Here is a 19,716-nt window from a genome sequence, read left to right as displayed (position 1 = left end):
GATTATCTTTCTACAGAAACGTTCAGGGCATGCCACCCCCACCACCCCCCAAAAAAAAATCTCCAGCGGTTGCTTGTCCACCTCTGTATAAAACAGAAACTCCTCACCATTGGCTTTAAAACACTCCATCACCTTCCCCCCTCCTATCTCAGCTCGCTTTTCTCCTTCTATAACCCAACCCACACATTTCGCTCATCTGGTGCTGACGTTCACACTGTGCCTCCATCTCGCCTGTCTCGCCGCCAAACCCCTGGCCCACATCCTACCTCTGGCCTGGAATGCCCTCCCACCTCAAATCTGTCAGACAATTACTCTCCATCCCCTTTAAAGCCGTACTGGAGGCACATCTCCTCCAAGAGGCCTTCCCAGACTAAGCCCCACTTTTCCTCATCTCACACCCCCTTCTGCGTCACCCTGACTTGCTCCCTTTGCTCTTCCCCTCCCTTCGCAGCCCCACAGCACTTATGTATATATCCATAATTTACTTACTGACGTCTGTTTATTTGTACTGATGTCTGTCTCTTCCCCCCCAACCCTCCCCAAGACTGTGAGCTCGTTGTGGGCAGGGATTGTCTCTCTCTGTTGCTGTATTGTACTTTCCCAAGTGCTTAGTAAGGTGCTGTGCACACAATAAGTGCTCAGTGTAAATATGAATGAATGAACCTGATTAGCTTGTACCTAATCCAGCGATAAATTCAGTGCCTGGCCCTAAGAGCTTAACAAATGCCATTTAAAAGGAAAAAGAAAAAAAAAGCCCTGAAGGCCACCCACCAGGTAGCAGCAGGAATGTTGCCTGAGCAGTCGGGGTTGCTCTGCGAGCTTCAGGGTGTTGCCTCAGTGGCAGGGGAGTGGGGCTCTGGCAAGCTTCCAAGTGGCAGTGGGTGGGGTGGGGACATCTCAGGGGCAGGTAGTGAGGTCCCAGTAGCCCCCTCTGGTAACAGTAGGAGAGAGGGGGTGCTCCCTGGGCTTTGGGGCAGCAGTAAGCCTGCAGCAAGGGAGTGAGCAAGGTCCCTGGGGGCCAGGGTGGTAGGCCCCCCCACTCCGAGGGCTGTGGTGGGCCCCCCGAGGGTGGTTGGTCGGTAGCCACTTGGTAGCCAGGTAGGGTCACTGGTGATTCAGCTCATCCATTTTACTTTCAGCAAAGTAATAGTGGAGTCTCTCCTACTCCATGCGAACACTCTATAATGTAGCTGTGTTGCCCATTGACAGTTGACATGATTCTGGGAAATTTGGGTAAAAATCACATCTAACCACGGTTCAGGAAGCAGCCTCCCATTTGCAACACTTTTTTCTTTGGGAAAATTGGTAACACTTTACAGCATTTCAAATAGGTGTTTCCAGGAACTGATCATACCATGATTCCGAGGGTGGCCTGCCTTGGAAATAGGCTTCTCTCCATCTCTTACGTTGGTGTCAGCTGTCTTGACCACCCTGTTGCAGTAATCTAACACCAGCCCACCAAGCTGCTAACATTTTAGAAATGATTTTTCTTTCATCCTCATAGGTTTTACAGGCATTTTCAAACTCAAGTTCCAAGCTTTCCAAATCCCAGAAAATTTGGGGGGAAATACTACTTCATCTGTGTGCTTCTAGTTAAAACTTTTCAGGGGAGTTTGGGAATGTGCCTCCAAATAGTCTTTTAAATCCTCTTTTTCTGACCAACCAACAGCCTCTTTCTTTCACTCTTTGGTATTTGTGCCGAGAGCCCTTTTGGTCCCTGAGGTGATCGAGAAGGGTCCAGGCAGCACAGTGATGACTCTGAGCCTCTTGCTCTCTTCTAAGAAGTAAAGATGAGGTACACCCTGTTCTCTTAGAACACGGGGGTGGCGTTCTTGCAGAATCCCACATGAAGTTGTAATTCTTGGCCCGTGGCCGATGCTACAGAGATGTGTCCAGCTGTTTTTTCCAGCACCCGGGCATGCTGTCTGCCAGCAGGCTTGTGTCATTAGACAATCGATCAGTGGTGTTTATTGAGCACTTACTGTGGACAGAGCACTGGACTAAATGCTTGGGAGATGACAGGACAACAGAATTGGTAAAGTTGTTCCATGCCCACAAGGAGCCTACAGTCTAGAGGGGGAGGCAGACATTATAAGGTAAGAGATATGTACATAAGCGCTAGAGGGTGGGATGTGAATATTAAGTGCTTAAAAGAATACGGATCCAAGTGCACAAAGAGTCGCTGATTCCCTAAGTGATCCTCAAGCTAATGGTGGAATTAGTTAAGTGCCTCCTCTGTGCCAAGCGCTGGGGTAGATACCATGTAGTCAAATCAGACCCAGTCCCTGTCCCACATGTAGCTCACAGTCTGAGAGGAGGGAGAACAGGTTATTTAAGCTCCATTTTGCAGGTGAGGAAACTGAGGCCCAGAGATGCTAACTTGCCCAAGGTCACATGGCAGGGCTGGGATTAGAACTCAGGTCTCTTGACTCCCAGTCTTCTGCTCTTGCCCAAACAACTAGTGAAAACAGTCAGGGTGGCTGAACTGACTGTGGAAACTTTCTTGGGAGATTAGTTTGCTAAAGCTCTTCTCTCGACAGACTCCCAGGGATGGGATTTCCAGTGGCAGTCTGGCTTTTGGTAGTTTCCCTCGAGGTCTGGCAGTCTCCTGCTTTCCTCTTCTGTGCAGTCTGAATTCTTCTAAGGGCTTTTCCTGGCTAGGAAAGGCCAGGTTGAGGCTAGGATGCCTCATTTTGGGGAAGACTCAGAGACTGTTTTGGAAAGCCCAGTCAGTGATGGTATTTAGCAAGTGCTACCTATGTGCCAAACACTGTGCTCTGGGAGCAGATTCAGCCTCACAGCTAGCACCGTAAGCTTCGGGCCTCTGTTCCCCAGGGAGGCCAGGTTCCCCTGGGCCTGGGGAGGGGCAGCCCTGCTTTCAGGCCCCCAGGGAGCCACTTGGGGCCCCCGTGGCGGGGGTCCTTCTCCTGAAAGGCCTCACGCAGCAGGGGTCCAGAGAAGCCTGGGGTGTGTCACCTGCAGCCACCAGGACTCAAGAGCCCGGGGGCGTCGTTCTGAGCAGGGAATGTCACTGCAGCCGGTGCGTGTTTCTGGAGCCTTGCTATTCGGGCTCGGCCCAGGCATCCAAGGGCCGTTCGGGGCGCACTGTCATTTGGGTGCCTTTGCCGGCCCTTCAGCACAAACAAACTCTTTCATTTTGAAAGTGTTGGTTCTCTGCAAGTGGCTGTTTCTCAAACTGCATTAACGTGGTGCTCTCCCGTTTCTGCCATCAGGCTGCAGGTATTCTGTTAAAGCCATGTGATGGACAGAGTGGCGAAGAAGTTGCTGCCCAGAGGTACTTGTTTTCTTCTTACTGCCTATAAATACTAGTCATTTGGGAATTCTGAATTCCTTCCAAGCTGGGGTTTGGAATTGTAAAAGGAATGGGCAGCTTTGTTATGCCCCAGTTTTCCGCCTAAGTGCTCTTTTTGGCCACTTAATTATCAGTAGCTGAGCTTGGGAACAAACACACATCGAAAGGTGTGCGTGCCTTGTCCGTTTCCATAAATCAGGGTTTCCTGACCCCCTAGGAAATGGCTCTGGGTGTGTTCCGGTTCTACTCTGGGTGGCTGAAGTGTGAAGTGTGTACACCTCTGGGCTCGGGGTTTGGCGGGGGGGTCTGTCTGGCCCTCGGACCCTCGGGCCTGGTTCCTGGGTCGGTGAGCAGGCCATGGCTACATTGGTGACCTTGGGAGGTGATGTGGCACTCATTTCCTTCAGTACCTGTGTCTCTTGTGCCTACCTAGCTAAAACCCAGCTGGTGTCCTTAGCAAGCCCCAGATTCAGGTCAGAAGCAATGCTGGCTATGCATGGAGTGGCCTTGGGCAGGCTTTCTTGTGGCCGGGATGTCTCGCCCTGGAGTCGGTAGAGTCTTTGGAGCCGTGTCTCTGGAGGATCCCCCAACCCGTAAGGTCCACAGACTCCTTGTTCATAGCAGTTCCTTGTGCTTCCTTTCAGGAGGCAGGGACTGTCCCCTTTCAGCCCAGGGACTGTTGGAGCTGTGGCTGTGGGTGAAGATGTTAAGTGTCACAGGCACCCCTCAGTGATGACGTCTGGATCTGCTAGAGCAGTCAGAATCCATTTAGTGAGGAGGACTCGATCTTTTTGGAACACTTCTGCCCTCTTCAGCTTATTAGTAGGCTAGCAACCTTGTTTCCGGGCCCCAGCAGCACACGGGAGCTCGCTGGCTCAGGCGAATTGAGTTGCATGAAGGATACTTCCCCTGCCATCCGTGGGGTTGTGCTGGGGCAGCTGGCGGTGGCCGCCGTTTCCTCCGAGTCCCAGACCGCCATGTGGGCATGGGCTCCAGGAGCAGGAGTGTGCCTCGGCAGCCGTTGGCATTTCCCGGCTGCAGCCACACCATCTGCGCCCTTGGCTGGGAGTAGGGAAATGGGGCCAAGCAGCACCCCGCGACTTAGGTTGTCCAGCCACGCCACCCTGCTCTCAGTGACCTCCAAGGGCTGGACAGGGAAGGGGAGCCTCACTGCCTTGTTTCGAGGAGGAGGTCAGGGATGTGAAGACGTCTGGGGCTCGCCTCCCCCTTTTTCCCAGTGGCAGAGCGCTCTCTGGCTTTGGGTCAAGAGTGGCTCAGCTATGCCAAGCGCCTTGACTCTCGTCTGCTCCCACGAGAGCCCCGATGCCGTAAACAGGCGATTGACAGGAATGTTTCTCCCTTCCCTCATTTTTTTTTGTCCTCTCCCATCTTTTGAGTGGAAGGGCGGCTTGCGCTCGCTTGTTCACGTGTGCACTCTCTCTCCCTCTCTCTCTCTCTCTCCCCCTCCCTCTCTCCCTCTCTCCCTCTCTCAATTTCCATTTTTTTACAATCCAGTTTTTGGGATTGGGGCGGGGTTTAGAGACTACTCGGCATTTCTAGCATTGCGGGGGATTTGTGGATCTTATCGAAGTGGTGGGAGTCTCCAGACCCAGGGCTCCAAAGAACGGACGGATCACAGCTGCCTTCTCCCCCTCTCCCGCATCCACGTCATCAGGCTTGGGGAAAAGAGAGAGTCACTCTTGTGGTGATCCAGTCAGTCGATCAGTCAGTCAGTGCATCATCAGTGGTTTTAATTGAACACTTACTGTGGGCAGGACCCTGTACTGAACACTAGGAAGTGGACAGTTCAATTGGCAGACACAATCCCAGCCTACAAAGAGCCGACAGCCTAGTGGTGGAGGAGACTCCAGATTAGAGGTGCCTTTTCTCTTTGAAATAGTCACCTCACCCCTCTCTCTGTGTTTTTAGGCAAGAGTGTGTGTTGGTGGATGACAACGATCATGCTTCTTCCCATTTGGTACTGGTAAGAATTCCTTTTCTTGGGGTAGGTTTGTCATCGTTGGGGAGAACTTTCAACTCGTCACGGCTCATCATTTGTCAAATCCCCGTCACTCTGCCCTCAGCTTTTGATGTGGACTTTCTCTGGGGATTTTAATTCCCGATTAAGCCTCCTACTATTTAGACTGTGATCCCCTTGTTAATCCAACCTGATGAACTCGTGTCTACTCCAGTGCTTCGAAGAGTGCTTGACACCTAGTGAGCACTTAAATACCATAATTATTACTCTTATGGACATCCCAGCCATGTCCCTATTTGTTCAAAAGGCCTTTCCAGGCCTGAGTAGGCGGTGGTGTTTTTCTTATGGCTCAACTCGCCGTGGGGCAGACTGTACAATTCAAACGTTTCCTCTTCAAAAATGATCTCCCCAGATATGTCCGTGGAGAGTGCAGAAGGCTGGGTTTGTGTTTTCCAGCGGCTGCTTTTTAAAATCCCTTTTGTTCTGCATCTAGGTTTCAGGAAGCAAGACTTGTGATTTGAATGCCAACAACGAATCTGCCGAACCAGAAAGTGAATGTGGTGTGGTCCCTGGGGAAGCGACATGTCTGCAGACTCCACCCTTAGCTCTGAAGAATGCGTCTGATGGAGATAAGTGGGAAGGTAATGACATCTGCCTGGGTTTCAGGCCTGGCCCCCTTTGGAAGGGGGGCCGGGATGTGGCAGGGTAAGGAGTGGCTGGAACGAGGGCCCTAAGTGATCTGACCTAACTTCAGTGTTTGCAGGAGCCCCTGCCTGAGCTCCCTTTCCGGGAGGAAGTGGTGAGGGGGCCGTGGTGGCAGGCTTCCTCCCATCCATGGGAATGGGTAGGCCCCAGAAACCCTTCCAGTAACCTAGACAAGGGGGTGTTCTGGAGTGCCTCCTCCTTTCCCCCAGCACACAGGCTGCAGCAGTCCCAGCGGAAGCTGTATACAGTACGGTGGGCAATGGCCTTGTGGGGAGCAGGCGGTGGCGGTGGCTCAGTTTAGAGGTCCGGGGCCTGAGAGGCAAGGATGAATTTGCGCTGCTGAGTGGCTGTGGGCCAGGCAGAAATTCCAAAGTGGGCAGTGAAGCTGTGAAGATTGAGGAACCTTTCAAGAAAACGTTTCTCCAGGAGCAGAGGGCAGGCACTTGCTCTTGTCAACCTCTCACTCCTTTCCAGAGAGATTCCAAACTTCTGTCAGCCCGCCCCACACCTCTTAATATCCGAGCTGCAGGGTAGCCGATGGAAGCCATTGCTAGTTAGTGGGAAGAGATGCTGTCGCCGGGGTTTTCTTTCCAGGTGAATTAAATGCCCACGTTTCTGCAGCTGCGAGTCTTTCCGGTTGGACAACACAGGAACGGGTTCTCTAAGCTTGGAGCTACAGTGCTCTGAGCATCTCTGCAAGTTAGTGCGTGACTCCTTGGGGTCAGCGTTCCCTGGCAAGGGTAGTCCTCTGAAGCCTTGATCCCCAGGGAGGGAGGGAGCGGTGTTCTAGGGCCCAACACCCCGCATGCTGGTCCAGGTTCAGCTCCTAGTTGCCATGTGAAGTCACTCATGGTTGGGGAGGCAGTGGCAGTGGAAGGACTGGTTGGATCCTTTGCTTGATTCTACTGGCAGGTCTGTAAAGTGAAGGGGGCGGGGGCGGGGGTACAGCCATCCACAGATTGTTCTCCTTAGGGAAACCATGCCCTGAGGCAGTCCACATTGTCTTTCGTTCTCCCCGACCAGCAGGTGGGCTTTCCAGCATCTCTCAAGTGCCCTCATTATCATCATCATCATTATTATTATGGTATTTGTTAAGCGCTTGCTAGGTGCCAAGCACTGTTCTAAGCGCTGGGGTAGATACAGGGTAATCAGGTGGTCCCATGTGGGGCTCACAGTTTTAATCCCCATTTTACAAATGAGGTAACTGAAGCACAGAGAAGTGAAGTGGCTTGCCCAAGATCACACAGCAGATAAGTAGCAGAGTCGGGATTAGAACCCACATCCTCTGACTCCCAAGCCCGTGCACTTTCCACAAAGCCGCGCTACTTCCTCATGACAGCCTCAGTCTCACTTTCTCTTTCTCCTCCTCTTCCTCCTCTTCTCCCCTCTCCCACGAGCCCTGAGGCCTCCACCCAATGGCAGAGGGGCGGGGATGGTCTTGCCATGGGCTCACCAGGTCCAAAACCAATGGGTCAGATGGCTCCCAAAAGGGAATTGTAGTTTTTTCTTAACCCCCTTGTCCAGGTCAGATCACAAATAACTGTCGGGGAAGTTATTCTCTCACCTGACCAATCTCTCCCTCTTGCCCTCCCTCTTACTTAAGACTGAACACCAGAGACCACTGGGAGCAGCTTTTAAAAGCACCCAGTGCTTCTGAAAGAGCAGGTGAAAAAGATCTCTGGGTAGCCAAGTGGGGCAGGAAAGATTTCATTTGGATTTTCTGGACAGAAATGTCTATTCTTCCAGAGTTGGGATTTCAGAGAAGGCATTGTTTTGATTTTTGCTGCTTTGTTTTAATGGAAACATCCATTTCTCTGTCTTTGAAGTTGTCTGTCCCAATTCCCAGAGAGTGTTGTAATGAGAAATTCAGATCCAGGAAAGGTCTTTTGAACCTTTCTGTATTTTGTTAGTTACGTGTTTGGCTTTGTTGTTCTGAGTCTGTGCTGTGTGTTCATTTTAGTATTTTTGCCATTTCTTCCCCATTTTATTAGCGTCAGGTCCTTTCACTTTCCCCCTCATTGATTTCAAAACAATGCACCTGCAGAGAGATGGGGAGGGTAAGTACAGCTCGCCTGGGTTCATTTTTGCCTGTTTGTGCTGTGAGTCTTTTTTGCCTGTGACTGGCCCTCCTCCTGCTGATCCAGCTCCCAGGAGCAGGGCCTGGGGCTGGGGTGCCACCCAGAGAACGGGGATTGGGCAGGCGCTTGCCCTCTCCCTTCTCCCGCCCACCGCCCCCCCCCAGACAGGAGCTTCCTTCTCAAACATTTCCCCAGATCTCACTCCCCCTGGGAAGTGGGGACAGGGGTGGTCCTAGCTCACTGTGTGGCTGAGTTGTTGTGTGGCTGCACGCTGGGAAGGGAACTGTTGGGTGCCCCTTTGTGCTTGGTGGCAAAGGTGACGAGGTTTGTCTCCACTGCTCTCCTGAAGAATTGGTGTGGCTCACGACACGCCACTGATCCAGAAGTAAAGTCCCAGGCACGGTTGCACGGAGACGCTGGCCAGGAATCACGTGGGGCACGCAACTAAAAAGCGTTGCCATTTGGCCTCCTGCAGCACAAAGGCTTCAAAATGATGGCTCTGTCGCTTCGCAAAGTCTGCTGGGCAAATTTCCTTCAAATAGTCTGGAAAGTTGAGTTTCGTTTGGTCTGTAGAGTGGTGAAAGTGTGGTGCTTCATTCACCCCCATCCGATTGAACAGAACAGCTTAGCCAATGAGTGGCTATCTGTTCTGGAAAACGGTGGGCACCGTTGCGGGGTGCATTGCTCTCAGTTTGGCTGGGAATTATCTGGTGAAGTCACATTAATTCTCATCCCCGCCGTAGCTTGTGATGGGTTTCCCAGCCGAGAAAGCAGCTCTGTGGCATTGACTGCAGCCCTTCGGGACGCCTGGGGTGCCATTGGTCCCCCCGGTGGCCCCGAAGAGCTCAAGGGGCTTGGACTTCTCTGGTGATGGCAAGGGGCTCCAACCTCCTCCCGTGGTGCGGTCTGGCCCTTCCGCTCATTTCCTTAGGCAGGCAGGGTAGAGTTCCCATTTCTGCTACCTTCGGGTCTGCCAGAACCTAGAGTAGTTGCAGCAGCAGCTGCAGCGTAGGCCTTTGGTGTGATTTTCGGCTAGAATGCGGTTAGGGAATTGAGGGGCGTTCTTCCAACAAGGTGGGCTTGCAGGTGGGCTCGGCATGACGGGGTGTCGGTGAAACTGCTTGTGCATCTGCACGCGGTTTTGTGGCATCGGGACAGGTGAGTGTGATAACTTGGGGGTGGGAAACAGCACAGCCCTTGCCTTCCCGAGGAACCGGGTGCTCAGGGTTACTGAAAGCGGTCTCCGAATGGCCTTGGGATGTTCTGCTGTAAAGGGCTCGGCGGTGTCCTTTGTGGTCTATGGTCGTTCAGAACTTTCACAGAAGATGCCTCCTGGAGAAACAGAGTACCCTTTTTGGCCATGTATGATTAATTTCTTTCTTATATTCTCCAAATGTCTAAGACAGCACTCTGCACTCACTGCTCCTTTAGCACTGTTGATACTGATACTAATGCTAGCATAGATGCTAGCATAGACAAAGAGTCTTGTGTTTCCCAAGTGTTTAGTACAGTGCATTGCACCCCATAGTGCTACTGCTGCTTTTCTACTATTGGGCATACCTCCCTTTTTAGAAATGGTGATGGTGTGTTTAAGCCCATACTATCTGCTAAGCACTGTGCTAAGAGCCAAAGGTAGACACAGTACGAAGACACTAATAAAACTTGGCGTCCCCGATTGTAAAGACTGATTTTCGAATAGGCCTGGAAAAGGGCCATGCTCATTAAGTGCTGCAGCATCTGACAGTTTCCTCTCCTTAGGCTCTCAGTGCTCCAGTTCCCAGGCGGCATCTATGGTACAGCTTTAAGAATCTAAATCAAATGTGCTTTCTCTACTGTTGTGGTAGGGGGGAGACTTGTCATTTTTCTCTGTGTTTATTTTGTAGAGCCATTTCCTGCCTTTAAGTCTTGGCAGGCAGACTCTGAATCTGGAGAGGCTCAGCTGTCCCCACAAGCTGGAAGAATGAACCACCACCCTCTGGGAGAGGACTGCCCGCCCATACTGTCGCATCGAAGCTTAGACTTTGGGCAAAGCCAGCGCTTCCTCCATGATCCCGAGGCGTTAGACTCCTCATTGAAAGCACTTTCTTTTGTGCGGTATGGAGTTTCAGATGCACTTCCAAAAAAGTGCCTGGAAGAGATTTTTCTCCCATTGGGAATGTGGGGAATAATGGTGCTCATCATAAAGAAATGGCATTTGCTAAGCGCTTCCTATGTGCCAAGCACACAGTCCCCATCCCATACGGATTTCACCCCCAGTCAGAGGGAAGGGGGAACAATTATTGAATCTCCATTTTACAGAGGATGAAGCGGAGGCCCAGCGAAGTTAAGTGCCCACAGTCACACAGCAGGCATGGGGCTAAGCTGGGATTAGCACCCAGCTCCTGGGACACTCCTAGGTGTGGGCTCTTTCCTCTAGGCCTCACTGTTTTATGGTGCTGGCCTCTCGGGGAATTGACTGGCAAAGCTGATTGGGAAGCACTTTGGAGCTGGAGGTTAGACAGCAGCGCTCGTTGCCTCAGGGGCCGTGTGTCAGCTGGAGGTTAGACAGTCAGCAGCGCTCGTTGCCTCAGGGGCTGTGTGTCTTGTGTCTTGGGCCTTGTGATCCAGAGCTTGCAGGTTTATCTCTTCTGGCTTCTTTTGATCTGGGCCTCACGTGAGAATTCCCCGGGGGGCCTCCCGGCAGCCAAGGGTCTCAGTCACACCGACAGAGACTCAGCAGAAGTCGGCCTGGGACGTTGAGTGCGACCTGGGGCCTTGTTGGGCTTTGGCGGGCCATTCTAGGCTCAGGCGGACGAATGGCCCCGTAGAAGCCGGTTGCTGGAATCTTTCCAATACCAATAATGGGGACGTCTCCGTCCCGTGTTCTGGTGCCCCAGGGGGATACGCTTACAGCCCTGGCAGTACACCTCCTTTGTCCCAAAACTCAGTGGGTAGGCCCAGCCTGGTCGGTTTGCAGGTGGCGACAAGGTAGGGCGTCTCAAGAGCAGAATTCCTTGCTGGGAAATTAGAACCACTTGAGGGAGGCCGAGGGAGGCCGTGGTTGTATGCTGGCTGCCTAATCTGGCTTGCCTGTCCCTTCTCCAGGTATTGAGAGGAGGTGATGGATGAGCTGGTTAGACTCTTGGTCTTGCCACCTCTGGCTGGCCCCAAACCCAAGTGCTCTGTCCTTCAGAGTGTAAATGGCAAACCAGATTATTGCACTGGAAGGTGAGGTGGAAATTGGAGAGGGCCGGCCCCATGTCCCACTTTGGTTCTCTTAGCAAATGGAGCAAAGTGAGCAGAGAAAATTGTTGAAATTGAAATTGACCACAAGCCTCATTTGGAACAAGGATTGTGTCCATCCAAGCTGATGACTTCATGATCCAGCACTTAGTACAGTGCCTGGATATAGTAAGTGCTCAAAAAGTACCATTTAAAAAAAAATTGGAATGGTTTTGGTCTTGTCCTTTAGATGAAAGGTGTCCCAGAGTGAACATTACCTGGAGTTCTCTTTGGTCTTGGGATCCTGGGGAGGCAGCAGACTTCTCTTCTGCCCCCTTCCTCGGAACAGAGCTGGGTAGATTCTGCTGGGGTGGAGGAGGTCCTCTGACCTATGGATGGGCTGCCGACCCGGACCCTAACCCCCTCCCCAGCATTCTGCAGTGGTTGCCTGGGGCCCAGAAGTGGAATCTGCCTGCCTGGAGGCACAGGGCAGTGAACCAAAGCAGCTTGGCTCAGTGGAAAGAGCCCGGGCTTGGGAGCCAGAGGTCATGGGTTCTAATCCCGGCTCCGCCACTTGTCAGCTGTGTGACTTTGGGCAAGTTACTTCACTTCTCTGTGCCTCAGTTCCCTAGTCTGTAAAATGGGGATTAAGAATGTGAGCCCCATGTGGGACAACCTGATTACCTTGTATCTCCCCCAGCACTTGGAACAGTGCTTGGCACATAGTAAGTGCTTAACAAATGCCATTATTATCATTATTATTATTATCATTATCCATCTGTTCTTTCTGGGGCATGGGGTGGGCAACTGGGACCTGTGTTGCATGTGGGAGTGGACAGTCCTTCTCCCTCCTCACTTTTAACTCATTTAGGACTCGGAGAGCGTCCTTCAGCTCCAAAGATGACAGACGGGATGAAAAAACACCCTATCAGCTCGTGAAGAAGCTTCAGAAGAAAATCAGACAATTTGAGGAGCAATTTGAAAAAGAAAAGAACAGTAAAGTGAGTCTTTGCAGCTGGCCCTTGTTATCATGAAACAAGCATTTTGGGGAGTTGGGGGGCCAAGGGATTAAGGCTTACAAGTCTGAGGGCAGCAATTCTCCATCGCTGACTCGGGCAAAGAGCACGTGTTGATGCGGACTTCTTTCTGCTGCTGCTTTTCCTGTGCACTTGTGAACTGTTCTTCATTTTCTTTCCCGCCTAGCCCTCCTACAGTGACATAGCAGCCAATCCCAAGGTGTTGAAGTGGATGACCGAGCTCACTAAACTAAAGAAGCAAATTAAAGGTAGAAAAGATGGTTGTTTCTGGGTGGTTCGGTTCAAACGAGTACGTGGACGGTCATGGCCATTCAGGGAAGAGACAGTTTTGAAAATCCATCCTTTTCCATCCTGCTCCTGAATTTGAATGACGACTGCCACTTTCCCTGCCTAGTACATGGATCAGACATGTCATTGATTCAGTCATATTTATTGATTGCTTACTGTGTGCAGAGCACTGTACTAAGCGCTTGGGAGAGTTACAGACTCATTTCTTGCCTGTAATGAGCTTAAAACAGCCTAGCCAGGGGAGACAGACATCAGTACAAATAAATTACAGATACGGACTTCAGTGCTGGGAGGGGGAAGAACAAAGGGAGCAAGTCAGGGTGACGCAGAGGGAAGTGGGGGGAGCGGGGGAAGAGGGAAGGTGGAGTGGGGGAATTAGTCTTGGAAGGCCTCTTGGAGGAGATATGCCTTGAATAAAGTTTTGAAGTGGGGGAGAGTAATTGTCAGGTTTCAGGAGGGAGGGTGTTCCAGGCCAGAGACAGGATGTGGGCTAGGTTTTGGTGGAAAGAGACGAGATTGAAGCACAGTGAGAAGGTTAGCGTTAGAAGGGCGAATTGTGAGGGCTGGGTTGTAGTAGGACAGTAGCGAGGTGAGGTAGAAGGGGGCAAAGGGGAGGAGTGCTTTAAAGCCAGTGGTGAGGAGTTTTTGTTCCGTTCTCTCAAGGAGTTTTTGAGACAAGGAGACAAAAACAAGGAGTTGTTGTTCTGGAACATGTTCTGTTTTGGACATGTAAGCTTGAGGTGACGGAAGGACATCTAAGCAGAGATGTCTTGAAGGCAAGAGGAAATGCAAGACTACAGAGAGGGAGAGAGGTCAGGGCTGGAGATGTAGATTTGCCGCATAGAGGTGGTAGTTGAAGCCATGGGAAAGAATGAGTTCTCCAAGTGAGTGGGTGTAGATGGAGAGTAGAAGGGGACCCAGAACTTAACCTTGAGGGATCCCCACAGTTAGGGGTGGGAGGGACAGGAGGAGCCCATGAAGGAGACTGAGAATGAATGGCCAGAGAGATAGGAGGAGAACTAGAAGGGTCAGTGAAGCCAAGTGTGGATAACATTTCTAGGAGAAGGGAGCAGTCCACAGTGTCAAAGGCAGCTGAGAGATTGAGGAGGATTAGGATGGAGTAGAAGTCATTGGATTTCGCAAGAAGGAGATCATTGATGACCTCTGAGTGGGCGGTTTCTGTGGAGTGACGGGGATGGAAGCCAAACTGGAGAGGGTCAAGAAGAGAATTGGAGGAGAGGAATCTGAGACAGTTGGTGTAGACAACTCCTGTCTAGGAGTTTAGAGAGGAATGGTAGGAGGGAGATGGAGCAATAACTGGAGGGAGCCATGAGGTCAAGGGAGGGTTTTTTTAGGCTAGGGGAGATAAGGGCATGCTTGAAAGCAGTGGGGAAGAAGCTGTTGGAGAGTGAATGGTTGAAGATGGCTTTTAAGGAGGGAAGAAGAGAGGGAGCAAGAGTTTTGATAAGGTGCGGTGGAATGGGGTCAGATGCGCGGGTGGAAGGGGTGGATTTTGAGAGGAAGCTGGAGATCTCTAGAGATTTTGCTGTGAAGGATGGGAGAATTGAAGAGGAGGCGGGAGGAGGGAGGGGCTGGGGAGATTTTAGGGAGCTCATGCCTGATAGTGTAATTTTCTTAATGAAGTAGGTGGCCAGGTTATTGGGGTAAAGGGATGAGGGGTACAGGGGACCTGAGGAGGGAGTTTAAATGTCTGGAACAACTAGCAAGGGCGATGGACATGGGTATCAAATGTTGGAGCAGCATTTGAGAAAGGGATGTTTTTTGTTGGGGATGGGATTGTGGAGTTTCTGAAACTCACCTGACAACTTAAGAACCCTTGGAAACAATTTGTGGTGATTCCTCCTCCTCCAGTGAGGTGGCAGGTTGTTTTCCTCTGTCCTCATGGAAAACTGAGCCATGCTGGAGGAAAGTACAGACAGCCTCCAGTGCTTTTAAACTCAGCATCTGGTCGCTGAGCCCCGGGGTCAGATTATGCTCCTGGTCACATATCCCCAAATCCTCTGAGAGCTGAGCCCGTTAATTCCCAACCAAGGCTGGGGGTGGGGGAAGGGAAGAGAGTCAAAACTTGCCCTTAAGGACAAAGCTTGGTGAATTATTCCTCCGATCAAGACACGGGCCTTGGGTTTTGACTGATCAGTACAACCCTTCCATAGAACAGTTTCTAAGCACAGGTTTCTGGTGGAGATTGAGTTGGTGAGGTTATGTCTCCTGCTGTGAATGCTTTGAAAGTTCACGGGATTGAGTTTGAGTTCGGGGTTGTCCAGATTTTCTGAGTTTTGAGCAAGAGAGGAGAGGCGCGGGCCGACCCAGTGACAAGGATCAACATGTCGATGGCTCCTTGGTGAGTCTTGGGTCTCTCAGCCCCAGTCGAGCTCTGACCAGTCCGTGGACGGTGTGTGGGGGTAGCCGAAGCTGACTCCCGGGTTGGCTGGCCTGTTCTGCCCTGGTTGGACACGTTTGGTTACAACCCTAATGAGTCTCTTTCCTATGGGGCTGTGACATGCAGATTCCAAGCACAGAACCTCAGAGGGAGAATTCGTGCCTCAAACCCGCCCACGCAGTAACACTCTTCCGAAGAGCTTTGGCTCTTGCGTTGGCCATGACAGTGAAGGAAACCGAGACGAGCCCAGAGTCACCCAGAAGGAGAGGAAGCCCTCTAAAGAAGCCACTCTTGAACTGATCCTGAAGAAGCTGAAGGAAAAGCGTGTTGAGAGAAGCCTCCCAGAGGACATTAAAGTAATCCAGCCTCACATCCCGCTCTAGAGCAGTTGTAGAGCTCTCTAGACTGTCTGAAACACAGTGCCTGATAGATGAGGGAGCGGCTGGGGGGCTGGGGAGGGTCATGCTGGTTTTCATTGGGCCTGCTGCCTGTCAGACCTGTCACAGTTTTCTGTTCGATTTGAGAGAAACTGGAAGCCCTAAATAGCCACCCCTTCAGACTGTTGTTGAGTTTCCCTTACTGAGGCTGGTGGAGTCTGTTTGTACTGGGTATCCAATGAGAATGTATTCTAGCATTTGCTCCAGATTCCCAGATTCTCCCAAAGTGTTGAAGCAGGGCTCTGATGTGGAGGGAGACTTGCCAGGAAAAGATAGATGAGACTGCTACCTATCCTGCCTTGTACCCATGGCCTCCTCCTTGAAGGCCAGCCCCCATTTTTGGCCCCGCCGGCCCAAAGACTTTCCTGTGAGTTGACAAAATGGCGCAAGAGGGATCGAGTGGCAGAAATTCCCCGTGAAGTTGAGACTGGAACAGGGTGACGCCCTACAAGAGCCAGGGGAGCAGGCAGGCCCATGTGTCGTCTCTCTTCCTCCCCCACCCCCTCAAATCCAGTCCATCTGATCTGTGCCAGCTTGGGTGCTGGGCTTCTGGGAGCACTGAGGGTCCCTGGAGAGCCCTGCTGCCCAGTGCCAATGTGAGCTATTCTTTTCTTTTAGAAAATGACCAAAGATCAAATGGCCGAAGAGAAAGCTTCTCTCCAGAAAAGCCTCCTCTACTATGAAAGTCAGCATGGGAGACCGGTAATGTCTGCCTCTCTGTCCATCCGACTTATCTTTCTCTTGCTGAAGTGAACTGCTGTGCTCTGCTGTAACAAGACCGAGGTGTGACTTCTACCCCGCTACTACTGCCTGGGGTGTCATATGGACGCAGATGTGGAAGTATTTCCAGAAAACTGTCTCAGTCTGGCTGAGATCACCACATGCCAATTTTGTACAAAACCAGCAACTCACCTATGTCAGTTAACAAAAATGCCTAAATCCGCATTTTTAAGAGGTTATTCCACCCAATCAGCTAAATTTTTGCTAGTTAGCCAGTGTGTAGGATTGTTACTTTAAATCCCTGGGTTCACACTGCCAGGTCCCAAATGGCTAAGCCCCAGGGCCACCCAGTTGGGACTGTGGGAGCCCCGTACTGTTGAATCGAATGCCAGAGTCCCCAAACTTTTGCTGATTCCCAAGGGGACCACTAATAGGCCAGGTGAGGGAGCTGCAGTCCACCCCGGTGATTGAAATCCAGACGAGCCAGGCCAGGGGATGCTGCGGCAATTATTCCTAGTTAAGCCACTCTTGAATCCTGGGAAAGGATTACCTTGGTGTTTGAAGCCCGTGGAGCATTTTCAGCTTTGAATGACCATTGCCAGTGGGCTGACCTCCCCATCCCCTCTCCTCCCCGCACTTTGTTTCAGGTGACTAGAGAAGAGAGACACATCGTCAAACCTCTCTATGACCGATACCGACTCGTGAAGCAGATGCTGACCAGGGCCAGCACCATCCCCATCCTCGTAAGCGAAGTAAACCCTTCTTCTCCTTCAGAAACTCAGGCTTTGTTCTCTGGTTGGAGTCACTGTTTGGTGTAGCTGTTTGGCCTCCGTGGCTTTGCTTGGGAAAAGTCTGTCCTTTAGGATATTTACCTCCCCCACCAAGTAGAATTTGTGAATGCCCCAAGACTGGGTCTGCAGGTTGGCCTTGGGTTGACCCAGCATGTAGCAAGTGCTTGGTTAATCCTAGGAGAGTGGTAATTGTGGTGAGGGTGGTCAATAGGCAAAAAAGAGGAGATCAGAGGAAGACAGGAAACAGCCAGCTTGTTTGTCTTGTCTGTGTGTAAGACTGTTAAAACAGCCCATTTCCCGTGCCATGGCAGAAGCAGTTCTAGGAAGCTCTGGGATTCAGTCAGTCACTTGCTATTGATGGAGCACTTCCTGTGTGCAGAGCACTGTATTAATTGCTGGAGCGGGTAGCACAACAGAGTTGGTCGACATATTCCCTGCTCACATGGGGCTTACAGTCTCAAGGGCGTGATTGATGGCTCAGTGATTGATGTTTGACTGTTGCAGGGATCCCCTTCCACCAAGCGGCGGGGTCAGGTGCTGCAGCCAATCATAGAAGGAGAGACAGCTCACTTCTTTGAAGAAATTAAGGTATTTCTTTGCCACCTGCTGCTTGAAAGCTCCAGTTGGCAAGCGTGGCTTATGTGTGACCTGTTTATTTCCTGGTGTCTCTGTAGGAAGAGGAGGAGGAGGATGAGGAGGAGGAGGAGGAGGAGGAGCAGCAGCAGCAGGGAGTCAATCTAAAGAAGTTGAGTCGTGTCTTGAGAACCATGGAGCCGAGGAAGTCCTTTTCAAGTTCTGTTGAAAATTCTGAATCTGATGTTGAGGAGAGTCAAGAAAAATTGGCTCTGGACCTTCGCCTGTCCAGTGCCCGGGCAACGTCTGTGTAAGTAACAGTTTCCCAGAACCGATCAGGTGTCTGTGGAGGAAAGACCCATCCGAGGGGCCAGTCGGGCCCGTGGCCAGGTCTCTCATTCAGGAAAGTCCTCGATACCCCACATTTACCAAGATGCCCACATAGTCACGAGTGGCCGTGGGTGTCCACAGCGTCTGGACGCTTTCTGGTATTTCTTGCTATTGATGGAGCACTTCCTGTGTGCAGAGCACTGTACTAATTGCTGGAGAGGGTAGCACAACAGAGTTGGTCGACATACTCCCTGCTCACATGGTGCTTACAGTCTCAAGGGCATAATTGGTGGCTCAGTGATTGATGTTTGACTGTTGCAGGGATCCCCTTCCACCAAGCGGCGGGGTCAGGTGCTTCCTGGTTTTCATCTGCCCCTGTCCTCTGGGCAGCAGTGTGCCCTGTGGTGGCGGTGACCAAGTGGCTTCAGGCTGAACGTCTGGAGCCACCTTATTTCTTTGTGTGTGTGGCATTTATTAAGTGCTTACTGTGTGCAAAGCACTGTTCTTAGCGCTGGGGAGGTTACAAGGTGATCAGGTTGTCCCCCGGGGGGCTCAAAGTCTTAATCCCCATTTTACAGATGAGGTGACTAAGGCACAGAGAAGTTAAGCGACTTGCCCAAAGTCACACAGCTGACAAGTGGCAGAGCCGGGACTTGAACCCATGACCTCTTTCCACTGAGCCACGCTGCTTCTTTTAAAACGAACCATGACCAGCCGTCTCCCCACTGTTGCCCCAGGTGGTTGCTCTTGCTCTGCCTGTCCCTGGAGGATGTCTTCCTTGAGCTTTCAACTGGGAATGATATTTCCGCCTAGCAACTCTCCCAGTCTGCTGAGTGGATGTGACCCAAGGTGGTCCCCAGGAGCCTCTCAGTCTCCTCAAGGGGAGGACGGGGGCAGGGAGGTAATGTCCAAGGATAATGGGGTGCTGTCTCCCGATTTGCTTTTCAGGCCCGAATTACTGGAGCAACTTTGGAAAGCCAAAGCTGAAAAGAAGAAGCTCCGCAAAATGCTGCGGGAGTTTGAAGAAGCGTTTTATCAGCAGAACGGAAGGTTGGTCCGCTGACGCAGGAATCGCTGAACCAGCGGTGAAGCTCTTCCCCACTGGGTGGCGCCTTCACCGTTTTCCACGTCGTGTGACGGCCTGGGGCCAGACCAAGTCCTTGGACTCTTCCCGGAACAGGGCCGAAACGAAACGAGAGCGCTATGCGTGGATGGACCCCCCAGCCCTCCTGCCAACCGGACATGAATGGGGCGGGAAGGAGCCAGTGGCGTCGGGGGGTGGGCCACAGGGGCGTGAGATCCGGAGCGTTGGCTCCTCTGGTGAGATTGGGGCTGCAGAGCTACAGATTCCCCAAATTCTGAGGCCTCGCCCCCATGGGGCTCTGCAGGTCATCGACTCTCTCAGGTCCCACGTTTCGGTCAGGCACCCACCCCCACCCCACCTAAACTAGGCGGCTTGGCCCACCTTGGGGCCCTTTTGAGGTAAGGCTGGGGGTGGGGAGGGCCGTAATTGGTCTACACCCTTCCTACCCCCACCCTTGCGTCCCTTGGTCTCGGAGAGCAGGGGCCTCAGTTCAGGGGCGCACGGCTGTGGGTGGGCTGGCTGGCCCCTTCCAGAGAGATGACGGTTGGCTGGAAGCTGGAGCTTCATCGGCCCACTCCCAGGTGCTTACTTAGTTTTGGGCTCTGCACACAGTAAGTGCTCAATCGATTCAATTGATTGGCACCCTTGCTGGGCAGTGATGTGAGTTGAGGGCAAATGTCAGGCCGCTGGGGAATGGCTCTCATAGAACCAAGACAGGATTTGGGTATGTGTTGAATGATATAGGAGCTGAGGATAACGCCATGGTTTCAAACTTGTGAG

General features: G+C 51.9%; 1 protein-coding gene across 6 annotated transcripts in view; it reads left to right on the top strand.

The window, feature by feature from the left end:
• FAM13B (family with sequence similarity 13 member B) overlaps positions 1-19,716 on the top strand; it is a 92,889-nt gene that overhangs the window by 68,555 nt on the left and 4,618 nt on the right. For 4 of the 6 annotated variants that reach the window (XM_038772634.1, XM_038772635.1, XM_038772632.1 and 1 more), the window contains 13 exons: positions 3,234-3,295; positions 5,243-5,297; positions 5,785-5,932; positions 7,988-8,053; positions 9,958-10,168; positions 12,147-12,276; positions 12,479-12,560; positions 15,128-15,357; positions 16,057-16,140; positions 16,806-16,901; positions 17,454-17,537; positions 17,624-17,832; positions 18,801-18,902. In XM_038772634.1, coding sequence (XP_038628562.1) covers positions 3,234-3,295; positions 5,243-5,297; positions 5,785-5,932; positions 7,988-8,053; positions 9,958-10,168; positions 12,147-12,276; positions 12,479-12,560; positions 15,128-15,357; positions 16,057-16,140; positions 16,806-16,901; positions 17,454-17,537; positions 17,624-17,832; positions 18,801-18,902 — 1,559 coding nt within the window. The remainder of the gene's footprint in view (positions 1-3,233; positions 3,296-5,242; positions 5,298-5,784; positions 5,933-7,987; positions 8,054-9,957; positions 10,169-12,146; positions 12,277-12,478; positions 12,561-15,127; positions 15,358-16,056; positions 16,141-16,805; positions 16,902-17,453; positions 17,538-17,623; positions 17,833-18,800; positions 18,903-19,716) is intronic. The other 2 variants (XM_038772636.1, XM_038772633.1) reach the window with 1 other exon arrangement.

Source organism: Tachyglossus aculeatus, chromosome X1 (genome assembly GCF_015852505.1).
Source record: "Tachyglossus aculeatus isolate mTacAcu1 chromosome X1, mTacAcu1.pri, whole genome shotgun sequence".
Classification (NCBI taxonomy): Eukaryota; Metazoa; Chordata; class Mammalia; order Monotremata; family Tachyglossidae; genus Tachyglossus; species Tachyglossus aculeatus.
The sequence above is the reverse complement of the archived record's forward strand: the minus strand, read 5'-3'. Positions and strand labels throughout refer to the sequence as shown.